The sequence below is a fragment of the Crotalus tigris genome, unplaced genomic scaffold (assembly GCF_016545835.1).
Source record: "Crotalus tigris isolate CLP2741 ecotype Arizona unplaced genomic scaffold, ASM1654583v1 scf7180000020510.43976, whole genome shotgun sequence".
Lineage (NCBI taxonomy): Eukaryota > Metazoa > Chordata > Lepidosauria > Squamata > Viperidae > Crotalus > Crotalus tigris.
Genome location: NW_024098052.1, coordinates 13,792 through 39,296, shown reverse-complemented (window position 1 = coordinate 39,296; position 25,505 = coordinate 13,792). Strand labels below are relative to the sequence as shown.

The following is a 25,505-nucleotide window of genomic DNA, read 5'->3' as shown; positions in this document are numbered from 1 at the left end:
GGGTCCATAAACGTCACGTCAGAGCCCCGAAGCTATTGAAGAAGTTTCACACAGAGTATCCTAACAAGCCTAACTAAATTTTTTACTTGTGTTTTCTTTCAGGTGGATCTCTCTTAATGTTAAGAGGGGCCGGATGTCAGAATCCAATTATATTTCATCTTTAATTATCAAACATAGAAACTCCCAATTCTGCCTTCTCTGGATTCTGCCATAAGAGGTAGAAAAGGGGGAGAGCAAAGGGGCTTTATGGCCCTCACTTCCTTCAGCACACTTCAAAGGACTGAATGTGTGTTTATTGTGGCCTCTAAGCTTTAACATATCAAAGAAGAGTAATTGCCTTTCATGTAGTTATCTGAAGTCTCCATCCAGACGGAAGAAGAAAGGGGATGGAATTGTGATACTTGAAACTATCACTGGAAGGGGGGTTGATTGGGTGGGACTACTGGGGAACCCCTTAAAACCTTGAATGGGAGAGCTTGAACCCCAAGTCCTGTCTAGCATGCCTGCAACCATTTTCTCTTAATAAAGGATTCCTGTTGGAAGAATTATTCCAAGAGTTCTGTCTTCTTAAGATGCAAAGTGGGGTGGGTCCTCACAGATAGAATTTCTTTGAAGCCATTTGCAGCCCTTTTGACAAGGTGAAGGGTACCAATGGAATTAGATACATATAAAATGCTTCCAGTATATTCAGCATAATTTCTGCAGCTGTAAAAGAAGAACTTTCTTATCCATATCTCCCCCTAGTGTTGTGCCTTTTAATTGAGAACATAACATATACAGTGGTGCCTTTCTGTGGAAATGCAGTCTTGTCCAAATTCTTGGCTCAGATGCATAGCGAGGGATTGCAGTTCTCTCTGGGACAGAGGCCTTTATCTTCAATGTTTGCCACAGTCTGCAGGCCCTCAGTATGTTTCTTTTTTCAGGTGGAAGAGATAAGCGTGGGGGCCCCATTCTAACATTTCCAGCTCGAAGCAATCATGACAGAATACGACAAGAGGACCTTAGGAGGCTCATTTCATACCTTGCGTGCATCCCTAGGTAAGGGCACCTTTTGTGTATTTTATGTGTGTCTCTGCAGCAAAACAAAATCGTTTACACGGGCTATATTTTATGGAAACATGACCGGAAAGTCTGCTTTATTCTTTCATTCTGTCAGATTTGTATTCTGTGTAATGCAATTTCTGTAATTACATGATTACAAGGAAAGCTTGTCCTGGAAGGAATGAAAGTATCAGGGCGAAAGTGGTTTTGACAAAATTAGAGCTAGTTTTAAGGGGCATTGCTGTGATTTTACTCAAGCATTTTGCTCAAGCATTTGGCAAACAGCAATAGTGAAAAACATCCTGGCCCTAACTCCACATCTTACTGGTGAAGGCTTAAAGCTCACCTTGTGATCTTCTAAGTATTGGTTGCAGAGAAAACCCGCAGAAATGGCGTTAAGCATGATATTACAAAGTTGCTTTTCTGAAATTGTTCTCTTTTGAGATAACTGCTTCTTGTTATGATTTGCAGAGTTTTTCAAAAGTTTCAGTGCAACTCAGATTTTAGGCATTGTTAATATCTAACTAGAAGAGCCAAGCCTGCTTTGCAAAATATTGAAGGAGAAAATGAAAGTCAGATGGGGATGTGTGGCAGAAAGGGAAGGCAGAGGAGGGGGGGGGGCTTTTATACAAAGCTGAAACATGGTTAAGTTTGCCTGCCAATCTTAAAACATACTGGATAAAAATCTTAAGTTTTTTTTTTTTTTAAATCTGGCTGGGGACAATCTTTCCACAGGTAAAACTCCTACTAGGTGGATAGATGAAAGTGTAAGCACAATTGACAGATGAATTATCAAGTTTGTTCTTGTAATACAGCTTGCCTTTTTTAATTGCTGTTCTATTTCCTTTCTAGTGAAGAGGTTTGCAAGCGAGGTTTCACAGTAATTGTAGATATGCGCGGATCAAAATGGGACTCTATTAAGCCACTTTTGAAGATCCTACAGGAATCTTTTCCATGTTGCATTCACGTTGCACTGATAATCAAGCCAGATAACTTTTGGCAGAAACAGCGGACTAACTTTGGCAGCTCCAAGTTTGAATTTGAGGTAATGTATTGCAGCAATGGGGGGTTTATTTTTTTTGCAGCGTTGGGCGCACCAGGCAAAGGGAAAACTGCCTTTTGAGTCTCCTTTCCAGACATTTATGGATTTAATATTTTGCACTTGTTTAAAAAGAAAATCTGCATTGCTGGACCGTGGGAGGAGGAAATTACAGAGCAAGTTAGCTATATTTAGAGTAAAGGAAAAAGGATACAGCATTGCTTCATCTTCTAAGCAGTCATTAAATACATAGCTCCTTCTGCAATAAAAGAATAAACTAGAAAATACATAAACGCCAGTCATGACCCAGCTTGGCTGGAAGTATTGCCTCTGCTTACTAATGAGGAACCATGCTGTTAAGGATATCTGTCCGCTATTCAAACATGGAAAAATGTTTATTAATAAAGAGTCTCAATATATGGTTGCAAGTGGTGATTTTCCTGGCTCCTCCTCTGCTGTGGTCCATGGCATTTGGTATTAGCTTGGTGTTAGGAATATACCGTAAATGCCGGCGTATAAGGCGACTTCCGCGAGCGCTGAAATCGGCGCCAAAGACGGGGGTCGTCTTATACGCCGAGTCGTCTTATACGCCAGAAATATTGGTAGTTTCTGGCGTATAAGATGACGTTCTAGGAATGCGGCCCGGCTATAAAGACGGGGGTCGTCTTATACGCCGGGTCGCCTTGTACGCCAGCATTAACGGTAATCTTCTGATGCAAAATCATGTGTCAAGGACTTGGTCAGGAGACAGTAATCTTGTCCCATTGAATATTGCTGAATGCCTTGGGAGATGGAATAGCGCAGAACATTCCAGGCATTGCTGCTGTTGATAAATGGGTCTTTTTTACAGGCCTGGTGAAATGAGCGGTAGTAAGGATAACCAGTTTCTGCAGAACAAATATTTCACTGGAAGCAGACTAATGAGTAGTATCGAGGAACATGTAGTCTTTGAATATTTTCCCAGTATTAGAATATATTTTACATTGAATATATGAACATATATGAATATGTTTTCCCAGTATTAGAATGTATAAGAAGCAAGAGCAGTGCTTGTGGCGGCCCAGCCCATGCCTTCCTCCACACTACACCCCCATTGAATATTCTTACTTTGCAGTGACTTCGGTTGCATCAGCATCTCCTCCTCATTTACATTATGTCAGCAAAGCAGAGTGGATCATATTCATTCTGTCAGATCTAGTGAGATAGGCATCAACCACAAGGGATAAGCAGTCCCACAAATAATCTGCTCCTCTGCCATGCAGGGCTTCAAAAATGAAAGCCAGCATCTTGAATTGCACCTAGAAGCCTACAGGGAGCCAGTAGTGCAACTTGGCCTTATGTGCACGTATCATGGGGTGCCCACTGCTTCACATGCTGCTGCATTGTGGTTAGTCTGAAAATTCCAAATACTTTTCAAAGGTAGCCGCTTTGCAATCATCCAACTGGGAGGAGACTAAGATGATTGTAAGCAGTGGCTCCCCATCTGGGGACAGGTGCAACTGATGGGCAAGGTTTATTTGTGCAAAGATTTTCCTTGCCACAATTGCTACCTATTGCTCAAGCAGAAACCATCAGATTGCACACCAACTCTCCCTGGGGAGCTGTAACCCCATTCAGAGTTATGAATGGAAACTCATTAGACCTGCTAGTGAGAGTATAAAACCCCCATCCACTCAGTCTTGTCAGGGTTGAGCTGAAGCCAAATCTTCCTCATCCACACCTGAATAGTCTCTAGGCATCATTTGTAGATGTGCAACTATCATTAGCATACATGCTAATAGATAACATCACCCAGGGTTTTTAAATATATTTCAATGGGAAGAAAATTAAACCCTCTAGTGCCGTGCAAAACACAGACCGAGGGATGGATCCCATCCCCACCTCCAACTGGAACCATCTATAAATGGAGAACCACTGGCAGAATCTGCCTCCTATTCCCAACCCACTTCCATCAGCCAGGAAGTTTCCAGAAATGATGGTAACGAAAGCTGCTTAAGAGGCCAAGGAGGGCAGGATGGGTATACTCCATCCATCATGACCTGTCTTGGTACTATTTTATTTACTTATTTGCTTTTTATGTGCTGCAACTATAGCTCATAGGAATTGTGTTTCTTAAATTGATCCACTTTTTGTATGTCATTTAGGGAAGTGTTAGCTGTTGGATGATTGATTGAATGAAGCAAATAAAACAGTGTTCAGGATGGCTTGATCAGTGCAGCAGCAATGGATGGAATTGAATAATCGCCCTTTGCAGAAGACATACTAGCAGGAGAAGCTCATCACTTTTTTTGACGTGTGGGAGGATTTGCTGCTGTGAAATGTTAGGCTTCTACATATTTTTTCAGAGAGCAGAGGCTATAAGAAGAGAACTGGGATATTTGTACTGAACTTCCTTCTAATTTTGTAGGAAGGGCTGCCTTCTCCTTTGCTACTTGTTTGAGGATGGAGTGTGGTGGTGACTGTTGTTTGGGCCTAGAGCTTTGAAGCAGAATATCTGTAAAGTACCTATATTTTGATAAGCTGCTGGTTTGCACCATCACCATTTTGTGTGCTCTGAAAAGCCAGAGAGAGAGAGAGAGAGAGAGAGAGAGAGAGAGAGAGAGGAGAGGAGAGAGAGAGAGAGAGAGAGAGAGAGAGAGAGGGGCTTTATATGCACCTTGTCTTTGTGGGGGCCTTGTATAATGGTCATACAATGCTGAGCCAGATTACATCCTGTGCTCTGTTATGAATACACACAGATGCTTCTCCACGAGTTGTAATGCTTCCCTGTGGACATTTGTGCATTAGATAAAGGTTCCAGAGAGAAGGGCCAATTGGCATATTCATATTGGAAGTAGAGCTTCTTGGCATCGCCTTATTCCCTGCTTCTGTGATAACTCCAGTTTGGATTAATTTATTTTTTGGGCTCTTGCAACAAGAATAGTGAAATTTGTAAATCTGAATTTAGAATTCTGAATAGACACTTCAGACTATTTTATTTTGTACCTTCCTATATTGGCTGCCTTTGCATGGAATTATAAATCCAAATTTTGGCTTCAGATTCTGACTTTCAGGAGAACATTGAAATGAGATTTCCTAGTTCATATAGCTGATTGCATGATGCAAGCTATGTGGGAGCAATCACGAAATATAAACCAGTATAGAAGTTTGTTCTGGTATAGTGTTAAAATTCACCAGAAGAGCAAATTACCAGCAAACCATCTTGGATTTTAAGATCAACAGAAGAGATAGTTTTGTCTCATCCATGAAATTAGTAAGATTTAAGTGGGGATTCAGTCCACTGCGGTCTCAGTTCTCCCTCTCTAGAGAGAACTTTCAGGGTTCATCTACAGTTTTTCAGGAAGCAAAATTAAATATTTATAATTTAAGAAGACATTGTAATCTTGACTACTGGGAATTGTAGTTGACTCCAGATATGAGTTTAGTACTTGGCATTAATTTGTGTTAGTTGCAGAGGGGGGAATGCTTTTATCATCATCATCATCATCATCATCATCATTATTAGACTTTATGCCACTATACACATACATAAAAATATACATAAGTAGTCACTGATTACTGACCATTCAGTGACCATTCATGCTTACAGTGGCACTGAAAAAGGAGGCTTATGACCAGTCACTGAACTTCCAGCTGTCACAGCACCTCCACAGTTATGTGATTCCAGTCTAGATACTTGCCAACTAGCTTGCATTTATAGTGGTTGCAGAATCCCCTCCCCGTCAGATGACCATAATTTACAACCTTCCCTGCTGGCTTCCCACCAGCCCAGTCAATGGGGAAAGCAGAGGAAAGGTTGCAAATCATCCAGTAAGTTGCTCACACCCGCCAGGCAGCAGTCACTCCAACTCTGCCACACTCGTGCCATGCCTTGCGAGCTGCTTGCACACCCTCCCTTGTTAGACAGCAGCCATCCCCAGCCTCATCGTGCTTTATTTGCCTGCCAGCCTTCTTGCAAGCCGTATGGGACTGGCTTAATAACCCAAGATCCTCATTTAACAATGGGAATGGGGAATGCTGGGATTGCCATTGCCAAGCATTGCAGTCGCACGGTCATGCTTTACGCCCACATCACTTAATGTGGAAAATATTGGTTCCAATTCCTGTAATGAACCGAGTTTGTTCTTGTATGCCTTCAGTTGAGAGCTACCTATGAATGCAAGATGGGATCAGATGAGTTAGCTCTTTATATTCATGTTATACTTTGGTCCCCAGATTCTGAAATTGATCCTTATCTTTTGCCCAAGCGACCTCTTGATAAAAAAAAAAAGTCTATAGACAGGCTATATCTAGTTAAATCTTGGTTCAGCCATAGCACTGGGAAACCTGGCTGCTTTAGAATGATCATGCTTTGGAATGATCTTGCCTAGTCTAAATTAATATCCCATTTATGAAACGTGTTGAAAGAAACCCACATAGAGGAAGAAAAGGTAGAGTGATAAGTAGAACAATTAAAGCTGGTGTCATTTCATGTTCTTCTTATTGTGTTTTATATATGTTATTTGCAATAGCGCCTAGTATGCACATATGTGTGCTTAAATATACCATGCCGCATAGCTAACAATTAATCTTTGCTTTTTTAGACAAACATGGTGTCTCTGGAAGGCCTTACCAAAGTTGTCGACCCTTCTCAGTTAACTCACGAATTTGATGGCTGTTTGGAATATAACCACGAAGAATGGATAGAAATCAGAGTTGCCTTTGAGGATTATATTAGCAATGCCACTCATATGCTCTCTAGGTTGGAGGAGCTGCAGGATATATTGGCCAAAAAGGATTTGCCTCAGGACTTGGAGGCAGCCCGGAGTATGATAGAGGAGCATTCACAATTGAAGAAAAAAGTCATTAAAGCTCCTATCGAGGATCTGGACTTGGAAGGGCAAAAGCTACTGCAGAGGATACAAAGCAGTGAGACTTTCCCCAAAAAGAACTCCGGGTCTGGAAACGTGGATCTTCAGAATCTCTTGCCGAAAGTATCTACTATGTTGGACCGGCTGCACTCAACACGGCAGCATCTGCATCAGATGTGGCACGTACGGAAATTGAAATTAGACCAATGCTTTCAGCTCAGGCTATTTGAGCAGGATGCAGAGAAGGTAAATGTAAACTTTTATGAGCTGTTTTAAGGCGATTGGGCCGTATATATTAGCACTTGATTCTGTGGAAGCATCCTGCATTTTTCCCTTTTAAAACCTAGACTTTATGATTCATCTGTTCTCCTGGCCATTCAGGCATAGGAAGTATGTGATGATTAATGCTGCAGAAAGAAGAGGTGGCTTTCCTAGCAAAGTATGATGTTGCCAAAGCCCCCATTAGTTGTTAAGCTTGTTCTTTAGCAGCCTTTCCAAGCTGATGCCCACCAGATAAGTGGGATTCTTTTAGTACAACTGGAGGACACCAATTTAAGGAAGGCAGTAGTAAATTATATGCACACAGACGTAGAGAGACATACATACATGCACACATACTTAAAGAAAGAAAAAGAGGTAGGTGGAACTCTGGCCTCTAATTTTTAGATCCCTTAATTTTTTTTTTATAATCTGGCAGGTTTTTTAAATTAAATGTTTATTTTTATCCCTCCTTTTTTATTCTGATAGGTGCTTGATTGGTGGTAATTTGGATACCAATCTTTTGCTCAATTCAGAATAAATCACGGTGTAGGAACTCGCTATATCTAAAAAGTAAGACTAGGAAAAAGCATAAGATACTGGAGTAAAATATTTATTTTTATTGTTATTATAAATCACTTTAACCTAGCTAATTTGATGATTTGGGCAAATTAATCATAACACTGGGATTTGAGTGAGATATCTTATTACCCTTACACATATGTACATGCTGTTCTCAGCCAAGGTTGGCTTCAAGTCTGGTTTGCAATTAAGAACCAACAGAGAACAAACAGCCCAATAAAATAATAACCAATTCACTATTATTACTGTAGCTTGTTCTTTTTTTGGGATTCCTGCCATTTTTTTTTCTGGGCTGAAAATCAACATCTCTAAAGTTCTTTCACAGTGGGCTTTTTCAGGAGACCCAGCAAGTTTTTAACCATATATTTTCATCTAAGTGGCTAAAATATTGCAAAAGTCTCAAGACAATTATATACTCTGAATCGCCTTCGCTTCTGTTGAAATAGCTTTTTAAAGCATCTACAAGTAGAAGTCAAATAAAAGGCATAGGCTGCACTGCCTTTCAGGCTATTCTAATTTCAGCCCTAAAATAGGGTCTTTCTCTATTAGCTAGTAATAGGGATTTGGAGGAAAGAGTATGAAAAACACTGAATATTTTTGAATCTGAAGTATCCAGTTTTTAAATGCAGCGTGCTTTGCCTGTAGTTGGAAACAGTCACTCCAAGTATGTTGAGACACCTATTAGTGTGAACTACTCTGTTTTGAGCTAGGAACACTTCCAGAATGCTGGAAACTAGCAGTTTCACATCTTTAAAAAATTGTTTCATACTTGAAGCATAAATAGGAAATAGGAAGTGCTGAATTTGAAAACAGTTTGACTTGGAATGTTGTGCATGTCCCTGTTTTTAGCCGTGTCTTAATATTCCATTGTTTGGATTTCATTTTTATAGATAATTCAGAAAATATATGGTATTCTCTGTTAGAGGTTTACAAACTTTCTTAGCCCGATTGAATAGCTGAGAAGATCTGAATAGATTCTACCTAATTTATATCCTAACATGGGAACAGATTTCCTGCTTGGAAAATACATTGATCCAGCATCCCATACATGCAGGAAATGTTCCCCAAATTTAAGATTCAGCAGGGGCTGGAAAGAAGCATTTGGAAATATATGATTGATTCATCCTTTTTGCCAGTGACAACAGGAGACGATAAACATGAGTTGGAACAAATTCTAACCTCATGCTTTTCTTCTGTAGCTGGATACCCTGGAGAATTAAATAAGTGAAAAGAATGTTGTTAGAATGTAACATACATTTGGGTTTTGCGCTATTTTATTCTAAGCAAAAACATGTGTGTGCCATTGTATTTATATTTCAGGTTTCCTATGTCTGATTATCATTATTATAATGAACTAGACTGGTCCATGAACATTTATTCCATAAGAAATTCTGTATTTGGGCATTTGGAGATGCCATAGCTCAAATTGAACTGTGTTTGATTACAACATAATTTTAACGTACTTTTGAAACAATATCTGTATCTGCTGGGAGTTCCTGCTTAATCTTTGCTATTAAAGTAAAGGCACCTGGGCAGTTGGCTTTAGATTTACATTCAAACTCTTAGAGCTGTTTGGGGCATCTTGGTTGTCTTTATTACTTTGTTTATATTTAGAGGGATAAGACAGACAAATCGGATGGTGAATCCCAACTCCAACTCAAGCACATAGCATTGGAGAGTAGTTGTGTTTGTTTATTGTACCAGCAAAGAATTATGGCTAGAACATCAAAGCTTTAAAAGATTATAAAGAAGAGAACGCCCCCCCCCCCCGAGATATTGTTATTTGGATATTTTTATAGGACTCTTTTAAAGTGCGCCTATACCAAATAAACTAAATAGTAGGTATTCATTAGCTACCTTTTTAAAATGAGTTGTAATTAGATGTTTTAATTCTCATCCCACAAATTCCAAATAGCCATGCCAAAACTTCACATTGATTGACACTCTCGCTTTTCAAATCTCAAATATAGCATGCAGTAAATTAAAACATATAAGCAATAAAGCTATCTAGTTGAGCACATATCAACATCAAATTTAGAATAGGAGTATCTTGTTCAAAATTATGAGTCAATGTCCGAAATATTTTAGTTCAAATTAGAATTTCCAATCTACCTTGAACAAACCTAACTCTGAAATATCCTGTAATATATTAATACAAATGTAGCCTGAGAATTTTCAAGGGTTTCTTTTAATTTAATCTTGGGTATCCATTTCTTTCACTTTATTATTTATTTTTAAAAAGGCATATATTTTATAACTGCCTGAATTTAAATGTTGACATTTCTTCTCAACCAACTTACACTATAGAATTAGAAATTCTGAACATCTCAGTTAAAATGTGTCTTCAGGGTCAACAAGTTAGTTATTTGCTCCTGGAATCACTGAAGGAGATGGAGAGATTTTTCAGTCCTATCTTTTGGCCCAGCACTCTCCTTCCCTGAACAGATGGTATGATCTCAGAGCCTTCCCAAGTGGTAGTCCTGGGGGAGCACAATGTAAGGGTTGAAGCTAGTCAGTCTAGTGCAACCCAGGATTTTATGGATATCATTACAACAAATGGAACTATCCAAGAATGTCATTGACTTGACATGTTGAAGAAATCATCAGTTGGACAGGAAACTGCTGATCTGGGCTGGGGGTTTGACACCCCACTGTCATGGACAGATTGCTCCGTGGAGATTATCAGTGTCATTTCCCCATGGCAATGTGGCTTTCATGATTTTCCAGTTATGTTAGGCACTTGAGTTGAAGCCCTGTGACTTGGCCCATTGCCATATGATACTGGGGCAGGTGGGAGGATTATGGGTTTTTACATTGTGATAATTTAATGATGTAAGCTGTGTATGAGTTGGCTGGCCATATAAATTTGTTTAATCAAAAAAATCATAAATTATCCTTCCCCACCCCCGCTTTTAGCCACCATCTCCTTCAGCTTGCCAGAATTACCTGGTTATCTTGGAGTGACAACAATAAAGTAAGTAGAACAGTGGCTAAGAAGCAAATGAAGGAAACATATGACAAATCTAAATGAGTAGTATGAAAATTCATTACTGAGCTTACTCTATGGCAATTGTTTTCTACCATTCATTATATTTTAAGTTGTTCTGATTTGTGAAGCATGTTTAATACTTTGACCTCGAAAGGGAATTGATTATACCCTTCATGGCTTAATATGGTAAAGGGTGGCATCTGGTAAATTTGGCCACATCTGATATTTAATAATTAATGAAAATGTTTTGCAAGAGGTATCCACAGCACTATGTAGTCCACTATTGTTGAGGCCAGAAGATGAAGATTATTCTCATGGAGAAATTCAACCAGTTATAGTACAGGTAGTCCTTATTAGAGACTGCTGTGAACAACAACCATTTGCAGTTACAATGATGATGAAAAAGTAACTTTGCAACCATTCCTCACATTTACGACCTTCATAGATCTGGAAGGGGAAGGAATGCTGAAGTAAAATCATAAGCACAATCATTGTTTCACTTGGTGAGCACTTCAACTTAATGACTGTGTTTCCAGTCCCAGTTGTCACTAAATGAAAACCAACTGTATTTGTTTGTCTGGATTTGTTACATCTAGTAAGAAGGAGATAGCCAGTTGAATTGAAGAAGTCATTAATTCATTTTATTATTAATTCTGATAATGATCAGATCCTTTGAAAGAAGCAAGAACCAGGCCACTAATGAAGAAATCTAACATGGACACAGAGTAGAGAATAAAGAAAAAATGAGCAACCCTATCTTTATTTTCAGATACGATACTCAAGTGTGTGGTTGATGACCAACTCCAAGCATTCCTGCATGAAGTTGATTTCCTCAGATTCATTTCAAATTTGGTCATCTATTTCTCTGCGAGAGTAACAGATAGAACAGAGATTTATGTATTATCTTCAAAATCTCAACAGCTTTCAATAGCATTGATGTAGTATCTTCTGGAACTCCCTGAGATAGAAGCACTGTTTTTTTTTTCAGTTCCGCTCCTAGTTGACTAAACATTCTCAGAAGGTGGAGCTGTGGTCTTATACCCCTATTCCATGGCAGCAAGATCACAGTGGTCCTCAGCTTTATGCCCATACAATTTAATATCTATGTGAAAGCCATTGGGGGAGATAATTTGAAGTAGTGTGCTTAGTTTAACAATACACAGTTGATATGCAGCTTTACCTTACTTTTCCATCTAAACTGGTGTAGCAGTAAATACCCCAGATCAGTGGCTCAGCATAGAAGTGATGAAGCCCAATGAATGAAGTTCTGTCCAGACAAGGAGGTGCGCTTGGCGAATGGCACCTCTGCTCAAATGGACCACATTTGGCCTGTTCTGAAAAGGATTGCACTATTCTTAAAATAATGAACTGAGGATATTCCTGGATCCAGTACTGTCACTAGTGTCATTGGTGGTTTTGGTGGCCTACAGTCTGCTTAGGGTGAAGTACTTTCCAAACAGGAATATGTTGACATCAGTTATCTGCTCTGGCAAGTTACAGTTGGGGTTAATTTTGAAGACATTTCAGAAACTTTGAAGTGTCCAAAATAGAACTGAAGGTGGAGGTGATCAATATGATCATATTGGTTGATAATGCTCTTCAATTTGTTAATGCTTGTTGGTATGCTGCCAAGTTCTTATGAAGTTCTTATAAATGAAGTTTCCTATTTTCATTAAATAGTTGCTTTTTCAGTTTATTCATCGTTTGAAATCTTACCTAATCCATTGGAGGGAGGGAGCCCACATCAGCTAAACACATTTTGGAGAGTTATATGCAAACATATTTTCAACCAAATAAGTAGAATATAAGGCCCAGGTTGATTATTTCATCTTGTTTCATTGGTACATCAATAAACATTTTTTTCAATGGGTGTTTCAACAAATTTTGCATTTGACAGATATTGTGTCTTTTGGGGTAGTGCTCCTTTATACTTACTTCATCTTTTCAAAATGAGTCATGCATGTATCACTTTTATCAATTTCTTTTTGCCTAGCTAGCCTTTTATCTTTAGGTTAATATTTGAGGCATATTGAGAAACTAAAAGAGCCGACTAGTTGCCTCAAGGCGATTGTTACTAGCTACCTGAATGGTTATTTACATGACTGTCTTGCTCAGCGCTGTACCATTAGGAAGCTTTGCTAAAATTGTAAGTCATTTATATGATAATCGGCAAATGTTTTAAGCCTCTGTGCACTTCTATGCTGAACATTAATTTTTGCTTTCTTTAGATGTTTGACTGGATCACACACAATAAAGGGCTGTTTTTGAACAGCTACACAGAAATTGGAGCCAGTCACCCTCATGCTATGGAACTTCAGACACAGCACAACCATTTTGCTATGAACTGTATGGTAAGACTTTTGCAAGAGCACTTCGTTTTTTTGATACACCTTGTTCTTTTTAATATCGAAGAATACAGAGCTTTGCTTTCTGATTCTCACTGAAAGCAGGGTAATGGAAGGTCCAGTGTAAATAAATAGCAGAGAAGAGAGATTGGGAAGAACATAGCTTGCTCGATTATGTAACATACAAATGGAAAGGAGGACTTAACGGAAAAATCATGTGTGTGTGTGTGTGTGTGTGTGTGTGTTAGATACACTTACACTTATATATGTAAATATATAAAACTTCTAGACACTACTGTTCAAAAAGTTGAAGTAATATTTAAAAGTACTATACAGTGTGTGTGGATGTGTGTCTGTCTGTCACAAACACACACAGAGTCAGATGTTGTACAGTTTGGAAGGGAATAGGTAACTCATAGAATTCTCAAAGGAAGAGTAAAATACATTTCAAACCTAATGGCTGAAGGGACCTAGCATTTAACTGACAGTACTTAAAAGGGGTTTTGAAATGGAAATGCATTAATAAAACAAATGCTAGGATTTATTCAACTTTTAAGTTGTGGCTTGTTTCTCCTGGGCATTACTTTCATTTGGATCTACAATTTGGATGTGACCTGTTTTGACAGCAGTTTTGAATTTCTGCAGTTTAGATGTGACCTGTTTTGACAGCAGTTTTGAACTTCTTAGGGCTACTTATCAAGAGGTCTGTTTGGGTTTTTCTTACTTAAAACAGAACTGAATTTATGTAACTTAAGGTTGAATTGTGGAGTCCTTGGTGCTCTCTCCACTTTATTTTTTGCTTGCAGATAATTCATTACCTGACTAGGTAACATCATCAGAATTTCCTTTTGAAGAAGAAAATGTGAAAGTTATAGCCTTTAGTAGAATCTTATATTTTCCTTAAAGTTTTATTCATATGAAGTCGTGTTCAACTTTAGATTGATCATTACTAATCAGTTTGCAATATGCCACTTATGAAAGGGAGGCTTCAAAAAGAGTTAAACTTTTTCTAGAGAAAAATAGAAACTTATGTAAATTAAGATTTTTTTTAATACTCATATGATCCTAACAGATGTATCAGTCACATCTGTCCCAACAGACAACACAATCTATAGTGTCTCTTTTCTGGAACAAAATCTCTTTCTCTCTTTCAGCTCTGCCTTATTTATGGAGAGCAGGTTCATTTTACTGAAGCAGGCTCCTCTCAGCTGAATAAACAAAACAAGAAGGAGAATCCCTTTAAAAGCTGTAGTTCTTTCAGGAGAACCATTGCCTACTTTGAAGAAAGCAAAACTTTATACTTAAATTTTTGAAAAATGGTTTCCCCATTATCACGCTTCTATATATAATTCTCTTAGCATTGGGAAGATGCCTACTTAATCAGATTATAGAATGACAAGCTTGATTTTGTGCTATGGTGAAAGTGAAATCTCTCATCCAATTCTAAAGTAAATGAAGTCAGGTCAAGAATATAGTTGAACTGGAAGACCAGTGTCTGAAATTCATTTCTTCTCTTGAAGTCTCTCTCCCACCCAGACCTGAAGTTCTGGGTTTTTTTTTTCTAAAATTACCCTGTAATAAGCAGTTTTTATGCCTCTTATGCAACCTTGAAAGAATATTTTAAACAAAAGATGCACTATTAACATTAGTTGTTCAGATCAGTCCAAATCAGTCCAGGGTTTGTCTTCACCTTAGTGTGTTTCCCTCTAGCTCAGTTTTTCTACTGCTCCTTAAAACAGGTGGCAGTGAGTTGAAAATGGCATTGGCACAAATATTTGACATTTCTCTTTACTTTTCCAGAATTCAATAGAGAGTCCTAAAACGTGGGGACAGTCAATTATGTTTTCTTACGATTGAACTATCGGTGCCAGATATCCCATGTTAGGTGCCTAATCATTTAAAATCAAAGATAAGAAGCTAGTAGTATCACATCAGATAACTGCTTTTGGCAATAGCTTCCTGGGTTTCAGTTAGACCAATGTAGCTCAGGATTTCCCAATCTTTTAGCCTAATGAGTAATGTTATAATCTGAAAATATGTGCAAGCTCTCTTTGCCTTTTTGGGAAGGGAGAGCTTGCTCATTCAGAAAATAAATTCTCAGAAGTTACAAAGCACCTCTTTATCAGAATGCTGTTGGTCACCACATCTCGTCCTCCAGCACAATGTTCTTTCTCGGAAAGTACTGTGGTATACTGTATTGTGTTGCATTGGGTAAAAACTTACTGCATTTTAGTATGTTGTTATAAGCCAGTGTAAGTTGAGATGATTTGACAAATCAAGTTGAAAACAAAATACCATTGACTTACACACAAAATATAGTAAAAATGCAGAGTGTGACAGAGGAAAACCTGACTCATGTTGAAGGATAATTTACGGTATTTTTCTTATGACTTCCCCTCTCCTTGGCACTGAATAGTTTCTTGTCCATTCTATTTCAACTTGCAACCAGAGCCATCATTTAATGTTTGTCATGCACGTAAAAAAGCACGACTTCATCTTTTTCCTATTGGGGAGTATTTTTGATATGATTGGTCCATAGTAGTATGCATTTGATAGCAGAGCTCCCACCAACAAGGGTATCTTGGTTTTTTGTTTTTGTTTTTAAGAAAATCTGGTTTATATTGATTAAGCTCTGGGTTCCTTTGTATTTGTATTCTCCCTGCCTTGGTTTATTTTGCCCATAGTAAAAAATATACAACAGAGATAAGGTACTGAGAGCCCTGTAGATATAGTTGAGTCGAAGCTTCCAATAATCAGTATAAGCAATGGTGAAGAGAAGCCTACTTTTAGAATAGTGTTTACAAAAACTCAATATTTTGTCTTTTTAATTCAGCATACTGGAAGTATACTTTTTTTCTAAATAATAGGACTGGAGAATTTATCTGGATGTAGACCTTAAGCAAGGAGCCTACTGTAAGGACATTAGCAGAAAGCTTTTATCTTGGCTGATGCTGGTTTTTAAGTCAAATCATCAAGTTTTAGACCCCTCAGTAATCTTGTCTGCCTCCTTCTTTTTTATAGAATGTGTACGTGAATATAAATCGCATAATGTCGGTAGCCAATCGTTTGGTGGAGTCTGGTCACTATGCTTCACAACAAATCAAGCAGATTGCCAACCAGTTGGAACAGGAATGGAAAGCATTTGCTGCAGCCTTGGATGAACGCAGCACCTTGCTGGATATGTCGGCTATTTTCCACCAGAAGGCTGAGCAGGTCAGTCATTCCACAAGGCCAAAGGATGTCTGTTGGTTTTCTAAGGTGTGATTGAATTTTATAATTGGTCGAATAGACAACCTAAAATTCTGAGACACTGTAGCGAGTGTCAAACTTGTGACATTACATGATGTGTCATGATGTATTGCGACTTTTCCCCCATTGTTGGAAATGGGGTGGGCGCGGTTTTGGCATGACACATCCGACCCGCAGGTTGGCAGTTTGACACCCCTGCTATAGAGCATCTGAATTCTTTTATTAAATTGCTGATTGCAATTGTTGAAAGTGGCACTTTCCTGCCATTTTGAGACATAGGCCAGCCATAGAAGCCATGTGCAAACCATGTTTCTAATCCCTTAACCAGATTTTCAGGAACACAAATGAACATTCCCTTATATATTGAGAAGAAAAGCATGGTTCCTACCTACGTGGTATTAACACTTCATCTACTGTGACCCTCAGCTCTCCTATAAATGTTAGACATGCCTCCCCCGGCTGCCAAAATATTCTCCATCCTGGTTAGAATCAAGGGACCAGCTTGTATATTTGGCTTGCAGAGGCATTGAGAGGAGAGAAGACTCCTTACGGCTGATGAATCACTTAAAGTTACATGCAGCTATGATCTGGGATCCACCCTCTTAGATCTTGCTTTAGGCAGTAAGAAAGAGCCATCGTTGTGGTTGGTTTTGCTGCATTGCAAAACTGCACTTTATTTTTGCTGGAAGGAACAAGGAAACTCGCATCTTGATTTTCTTCCTCCTATAAAAATTACACAAGGGAAAGGAATTGGAGTCTACTGAAATCTTTTTTTCTTTAAAGGAAAGGCCCGAAAAAGGAAGTTTGAGGTAAATTTGTCTGCACCTGCTTTAAAGATTATTGGTCTGTAAACTATGAATATTCATAGGTTCATGTTAAAGGCATATATTGTAAAGGGCCTCAGAAATGAGCTGAGGATGAATAAAAGGCAGAAACAAAACAATGCTTCTGCAGATTCATTTTCCATAAGTAATAAAGGATTTCTAGGAAAATGGAGATGTTAGAATTTAAAACCAAAGTTAAATATTTAATCCAAGGCAAATGTTTCACTCTGGTTCTTAGCTGTTAGTTTTGTTATGTAACAGTTGCAAGTTATGTGTTGCTTCCAATGACTTAAAAACCTAATCTAAAGAGAAGCTGGCATAGAAGCTAAGCTCCAGCCCTGAGTGGCCTATTCCCATAACTAGAATGTGACTTTCTTATTGCTATTAGCCGTGGTGGTGAACCTATGGCACGCATGCCAACAGGTGACACACAGAGCCCTCTCTGTGGGTACGCGCGCCGTCGCCCCAGTCCTAGGCCTTTAGCTGGGTTTTATAAACCCTTTTCGTTTTAGGCCTCTGCCACCATGTGCAAAAAAAAAAAAAAAAAAGGTTCAATCAATCAATTTCAACTTCTCACGGAAAAAAAAAAATCTCACAAAGTTGGAACTGATTGATTGAACTTTTTAGTCCCACTCAGTCTGCCATTACCACCGCAGCCACGCCCACCCAATGGGCCCACCCCCACCCAATGGGCCAACCCCACCCAACGGGCCACGCCTACCCGGCACCCGACAATACATAAGTGGGTTTTGGGTTGCAGTTTGGGCACTCAGTCTCTAAAAGGTTCGCCATCACTGCTATATAGTGTTCACTTATAAATTTATCTTCGTGGTCTATAGTATTGCTTCTATTATAGTTAGCAGTGCTGTTTGAACTACCTTTATTGATGGAAATGGGTGACCAATGTTCAGCTCTACTCTCTTTGATCATTGGAATACTATTTCAGTTTCTTGCTCCACTTGTCCAGAAATACAGAAAACATAGTATCATATGATTCCTGATGCCAGCTGTCTTTAGCCACAATTTGTGCGGCCAGTACTCATGATGGGAACTGTAGTCCAAGAGTATGCACTTCCCAGATTTGCTCTGTGACGGAGATGGGCAGTTTCTAAATGTAATATATAACTAAATATAAATAAACATTAAAGAGGCCTAACTTTCTTACCTGGTATGTGTGTTTTAGATTGGAGAGCATATTGGGACAATCAGGACTTGTATGCTATCACTTAGGACAGTGATACCCAAACCTGGGTAAATTACCCCAAACTGGATAAAAGTGTCTTCACAAACCCATTACCCATCATAACAGGGACATTTAAGTTGACTTGAAGATTGACATGTGCACTAAAATATATTCAGAAATCTCCCAGAGTATTCCCATAAAGATGAAACTGCTAATAATAATTTGTTGAGATGACATAAACATCACTCAACAATATTGTTTTTATAATAGAGGTCCTTAAGTTACGACAATTCATTCAGCAATTGTTCAGAGGTATGACGGTGCTGAAGGAAGGACTTGGACTGTACTGAAAGTTTGATAAGATTTTCTGATAAGTGGTTTTGGGTAATGAAGAATAAAGTTCGGAGTCTTAGGGACTTCCTTTGCTTGCTGATGACACAAGATACACCCAAATTATCTCCCTCTAGGCCAGTGGTTCTCAACCTTTTTAATGCCACGACCCCCCCAACCGGTCGTAAGTCGAGGACTACTCAACTGATCGTAAGTCGAGGACTACTCAACTGGTGCAGTACCGTTTGCAGAATGGGACTTTTGGCGGGCTCAGCAGGGCAGAGACAGTCTGGACAATTCCTATTGGCTTTTGAAAGCCAATAGAATTAGACTCTATTCAAGAGAGTCTATTTTATTGGCTTTCAAAAGCCAATAGAATAAAAGGAAGTAGCATAGCTAAGGAAAAGGGGGAAAAATGGTGGACTGCATTGTTTGGCAACCCCCGTGAAATGGTCATTTGACCCCAAATGGGGTCCCGACCCACAGGTTGAGAACCACTGCTCTAGGCTGCAGCTGTTCCTCATTACTAAGCAGAGAAACATTGCTCTCATAACTTGATTGAATCTCAGTCATACTTTGAACACCCAAACCAGGCCCCCTGCTTCCTGCTAATCATATAGTAGACACACACACATACACACAAAAATCAACTCCCTAGTGTAGTTGGGGTTTTCTAATGGTTGAGAATTCAGCTCTGCTGTTCTTTATAACAGTCTCCTTTGACATTATTGTCTTTTCTTCCATTAAGCAAACAGCTCTATGATAGGTTGGCTGGAAGGCTGATTATTTTGGGAAAAGATCATTTGATTTCATAGATCCAATCCAATGAAAAGTACCGTAAATGCCGGCATATAAGACGACTTCCGCGAGCGCTGAAATCGGCGCCAAAGACGGGGGTCGTCTTATACGCCGAGTCGTCTTATACGCCGGAAATACTGGTAGTTTCCGGCGTATAAGACGACTTTCTAGGAATGCGGCCCAGCTATAAAGACGGGGGTCGTCTTATACGCCGGGTCGCCTAATACGCCGGCATATACGGTATATTTTCCAAGGCTTGTGTCAAAACCCCCTAGATTTTCTCATATTAGAATGAAATAACTGCCACCTACTTAAATTATATTTTATTATCAAGGGCCTTAAATGAATGTGATGCAGCTGGGAAGCATTCCTTCCAAACTAGTGAATGATCTGTTTTTGATCTGAGCACTTTAAACAGGTCACTGTCTCTTGCCTTGAGAGCTGTTGTAATGCAGCCACAAAAACTGTAGATTGCTAGTTTGCAAAATAAGAATAGTAAAGGCAAAAAGTCATGAATTCAGGTAGTATGTTCTAGGTTTGCTCCAGGGAGTTGCCCTATTACAGTATGGAGAGATTACTGAAATGTGAAGAATTCCACAGATGCTAAATTGTGTATAGAAAATTTAATTTCTAGTAACGCCCCCCCTCAAATTGACAAGAACTCTATCTGAAATAACATAATGGGCTACTCGACTTCATCTGTATGTACAACTTCATCTGTACATTCATATCATTTGTGACTGATTTACTAATCATATTTGCTCCCTGCTGGCTTTGTCACTGAGGTGAGTTTTTTTTTATAAACATTCTGCCAGATTAAGATAGGGAGACACTTTCTACTTTCCCCAAGAGTCAACACCAACTTAAAAGATGTTATCATTTTGAGTATCTTTGTATCCCTGAGGCACATATAAATAGTACAGAAATTGTTGAGGAAAACATGCCTCCTCTTCATCTGCCTTAAAACCTTAAAAAGATGGGTTCATACATCAAAATGCCATTGAATTGTGTGGAATGTATATTCTTATAAAAGAAAAGAAGCAAATTATTTTTATTTGGCTATTTTCTGTTCCAGGAGAAATAAAACTAGAATGTAGAGGAGTCTATTTGGATTAAATGGATTAACCTCATTAATTGTTTGATTGGATACTTAATTGTGTACTTTTCCCACACAAAACAAGAAAACAATCCATGAATTGCAAGTTATTGTATTAATGCAATGTGTCTCTTGAGTGTGTACAGTATTGATGGTGGGGATGATAGAAGCAAATGATTTGATCTGATTTTCTGGTGCCAGAGATTGCAGCTGAACTCTTTTGGATTCATTTGGAATTCTTTTGCATGTGAATTGAGGTTTGGCTTCAGATAGTTTTAATGTTTCCATATGTGTTTGTTTCCTCTTCCAAGCCTCTCCATAGCTAACAAAGATTTCTCATATTACTAAAGTGTTTCTTTTCTTTTTAACAACCCGCTCTGTTTTGCAGAGGATAGTGAAATGAATTGGTAATTCTTTTTTGAAATGGAATCATTTTTATATTTTGGAGGAGCCAGAGTGGAAATAAACTTGAAATTATGTTAGCAGCTACAAAACTTTGTCTGCTTTTTAATGAAGGGGAAAAAACTTACATTTGAAAAGAGGAGCTCATTCTGTAAAAAAAAAAAAAAGTGCTTGCTCAGAGAACTTGATGTTGTTTCTTAGTGGGAATGCTTGTAGTGAAGATTTTTTTTTCCTCCTAGTACATGAGTAACGTGGATTCATGGTGTAAGGCCTGTGGTGAAGTAGAACTTCCCTCAGAACTACAAGATTTGGAGGATGCTATTCACCATCACCAAGGAATATATGAGCATATTACCCTGGCATACTCTGAGGTAGGTGATATTCTATTTCCAGCTTGTGAGTATAATGTTTGCCATATTAAAAATATACAAAGGGCTTGTGCATAATAATATAACAGTGATCATACATTTAGCAAAAACAATGAAAATAAGTTCTGTGGCATTTGAAAGAATAATAACTTTTATTATTTTACTGCAGTACAAGATTCTGTGAACCAGAGTTCACTTTATCATTTATGTGTTTATGAGGAAGAAAGCAAAACTTGAAATGGGTCAGGCTGAAAGAGAGTGGTTGGCTAAACGTTACCCAATGAGTTTCATACCCAAGAGAAGGACTGGAACTCAGTCTCTCAGTTTCTAGGCCAGCACCTGAGTCACTACACCAAACTGGCTCTTAGACACATATGCCAAGCAACTGAGATTAAGAATTAAGAAATTTGATGAAGAAGATTTTGGTCTGCAAATTGTGTTTCTTATGGGGATATGTTTGCCCTTAGGATGCTAGGAAGCAATTGTGCTTGCTTCAATAAATTAACTTGGCATCACTGTGGAATTTTTAAAAACTATCTAGAGATGCTTTTAATGCCCATTTAAGTTTGCAGTAACAAAATATTTATCATATTTAATTGGCATGTAGTTTGATTGCAGCTCCGTTAAGTAAACCCTTGAAGTAAAATGATACTAAATATGTGTGAAATGATGCAATTTTTATTCTTTTATTGGCTAAGTGTGATTGGACACACAAGGAATTTGTCTCTGGTCCATGAGCTCTCAGCGTACATACCAGCAACAAGTGATAAATCATGATCATAACATACAAGCATCATAAATCATAAGATACAACACTCAGTCATAAGATACTAAATAATCAACATAAATCATAATAGGATACTAAATAAAAGCAATCAACTTAAATTATGAGACACAAACAACAAAGTTATAGTCATAAGGAGCTAAGGAAATAGGTAATGGGAAAGATAAGAAGGATAATAGAAATAGTAATACAGCTCTACTAGGTGGTTTGACAATGGCTACAAAAGAAATGGTCAGACATGAACAGTCTTCAGTTCACTTACTGTGCTAAGCCATGATTTTAAAATGGTTTGTTGAATTAGCCAACATGACTGCTTTCAGATATACTTCTCTCGCTTCTGCTTTTGAAAACAATCTTCTCCCCCAAGTTGTTCTTTAAAAGCATCATCTATAGAAAAAGTTTCCTATATATTAGGGTTTCTGCTTTGGAAACCCTTCATTTACAGCAGTGGTTCTCAACCTGTGGGTCGGGACCCCATTTGGGGTCGAACGACCATTTCACGGGGGTCGCCAAACAACACAGTCCACCATTTTTCCCCCCTTTTCCTTAGCTCTGCTACTCCCTTTTATTCTATTGGTTTTTGAAAGCCAATAGAATAGACTCTCTTGAATAGAGTCTAATTCTATTGGCTTTCAAAAGCCAATAGGAATTGTCCAGGCTGTCTCTGCCCTGCTGAGCCCACCAAAAGCCCCATTCTGCAAACAATGCTGCACCAGTTGAGTAGTCCTCGACTTACGACCGGTTGAGTAGTCCTTGACTTACGACCGGTTGGGGGGTCGCGGCATTAAAAAGGTCGAGAACCACTGATTTATAGGCTACAACTGTGGCTCTATCAAATTTGCCCAAAGAACTTTGGATCCATCGCCAAAACTGGTCTCTCCAGCTTCATTTTGGGTGATAATCCAAAAGGATTAGAAATACTTCTTATGCTCTCACCTCAACTTTTAAATAACAAGAAATCACATTTGTTCAATCTTTTTTTTTTTACTATAACTAAAAACCATTCCTGCTTTGCACTAAATTATATGGCTACAGTTTCTTTTTTAAATTCAGTGGCTGAAATTATTTATATCATTTTTAAGTGATGTCTGTTGGTTATTTTACAACCATTTACAGTACATTAGCAGTTCAGGCTTACTGCTGCTCCAATTATCACTAAGAAATAGAAATATAGTGCTGGTGACTTTGTGATTAAATAAAATTATTTCAATTTTCTACTTACTGTTGTCAGGCCTTATATTTCAGAATGCCTCTGTAATAAGATCAAGGACACTTTTCTCTCTCACAGCAGTGGTGGGATCCTGCATTAATATAAACTTGACATCTCATATTATTCTCACTGTGCTATGAAGGCAGTTCCTCATCTCCTTTAAAGAGTGGGGGGGGGGAATGAGCATCTGAACCAGCACTGTATAGTTCGAGTTAGTAGACAATATCGCTAGCTAAAATTTCCATATCTCTTAAGTATGAGCTGTGTTGATAGCAGTAAATCAACATTTCCAATCAGGACATGTTGATACACCTGAGTAATCTTTTCGCTGAAAGATGTGTATAAGTCATAACTGATAACTAGTCAAGGCTTATTCTTATGACCTTATGCAAAAGCAGCAGCCATTCTTACGATAGGAATCAAGTACCCGATTTTCAAAGCTCAATCTTTAGGATAACCAAAGCTCATGGCAACATAAAAATCAAACACTTTTTTTTTAAGAGAAGAGAGGAGGAAAATTACTCCTGTATTTGGATCCTTCCAGGATTTTTTTTTTTTTTTTTTTTTTAAATAATGTATCGGAAAGAAATTCAGGCTGCAAATCTTCCCCTTCCTGGTTCTGTTTAAATGTTTGTACATAGGATTGTTTAAAAAAATTAATTCATGAAATTTCATGAGAGGTGTTTTTGGATTTGTTACTGTTTTATGTTTTTTTTAAAATGCAAAACAGTCTGCTCTAAGCATTTTGGAAGCATTTTGAATTTGGAAACAAAATGCTTCAAATTTGGAACGCCTCTGTTTCAAGCTTGAGATGCTTCCAGAAAGGCTCCAGAATGAAGTTTGCCTTTAAGTTTAAAGCAAGGCATTTTGGACAGTTCACACTCAGAATCTTTTAAAATGAAACATTTATCTATTTATGCAGTTCAGCATTTATCTATTTATACATGGCATTTGAAACAGTTTAACCCAACTATTGACGATGTATTTTCTGCCATTTATAAAACCTATTTACTGGCCCTTCCTACAAATGATGTTTATTATTTCTATAAAAAAAAAGCTTCCTTAAATGACAACTTCCCATTGAAGCATTCATTTTTCAGTCCAGACTGATCATGAAAAGGGAAGAAGGCAAGCTTGTACAATCTGAATACTGAGTAATTTATTTTCCTTTCTAGGAAGTGCGAAAAATATCAAAGTCCTGTTTCTGCATATACAAAACAGAGTTATAAAGATAAAGGAAGAATGTTGTTCTCTTCAATAAACCTCAATAAATTGTAGCCAAAAGAGGTGTGTCAAACCTCAGATTGATTACAAAGTACTTGTGCCATCAGAGTCATATTTAAAATTTGATTGAAGACAGATGGTGAAAGTAACTTAATTTATAATAATGTTGCATGGTCCCTTTCAGGCATGCCCAGGTACCCTCCTGAGGAAGGCTTGATGTTTAAGTAGTTTGTTTTCAGTTCACTCAGGCTAGAGAGGCTGATGAGAGTTTTCAGTCAAATGAGTGTAGGAAACCTTGACGGTGAGCAGTCACCATCAAGTATGTCTCATTTTAAGCTTAATTCTCTGTTAAGGTACCTATTAATCTACTTCCATTTGCATGCTTTCGAACTGCTAGATGGGCAGGAGCTGGGGCAAAGAACGGGAGCTCACCCTGTTTCGCAGTACTTGGGTCTCGAACCCGGGCTTTCCAGCTGACAAGCTCAGCATCTTTAACTGCCCTAGCGTCGGACATGACTGGACAGGAAAACCTTTACCTTTACACTTTCTCTGTTAAGGCAGTCTCCACATGGCCAGAAACCTCTCCATGACTGTGTCAACTTTTGATTCTGTTAGACGGTATCTTATCTCTCTCTCTTTTCTGCACTATTAACTGCTTGTTTGCAGAAGCTCCTGAGACAGAAGGATTCTTTCTGCATTACACAGCTATAGGGATGCCAATATAGAAATAAGAATAATCCAGTCCAAACCAATCAACCAGAAGCTTTTGTCTATCTCAGGGGTCTTTAAACTTGGCCCTTTTATGGGGCCTGGCTGAGGAATTCTGGGAGTTGAAATCCACAAGTCATAAAAGGGCCAAGCTTGAAGACCCGTGGTCTATCTAGAAACTTCTGGAAAACCTTATATTTTAATGTTTATTGATACCATGACATC

At 38.4% G+C, this 25,505-nt stretch overlaps 1 protein-coding gene across 1 annotated transcript in view; it reads left to right on the top strand.

Annotated features, from left to right (window-relative positions):
* The first annotated feature begins 619 nt into the window (after window positions 1-619).
* The window catches only part of LOC120318871 (triple functional domain protein-like), a 38,494-nt gene continuing 13,608 nt past the window's right edge, over window positions 620-25,505 (top strand). Inside the window, exons 1-6 of the mRNA XM_039366990.1 lie at window positions 620-1,038; window positions 1,894-2,086; window positions 6,664-7,176; window positions 12,988-13,110; window positions 16,126-16,317; window positions 21,226-21,357. Of these exons, the coding sequence (XP_039222924.1) occupies window positions 908-1,038; window positions 1,894-2,086; window positions 6,664-7,176; window positions 12,988-13,110; window positions 16,126-16,317; window positions 21,226-21,357 (1,284 nt within the window). The 5' untranslated portion in view covers window positions 620-907. The remainder of the gene's footprint in view (window positions 1,039-1,893; window positions 2,087-6,663; window positions 7,177-12,987; window positions 13,111-16,125; window positions 16,318-21,225; window positions 21,358-25,505) is intronic.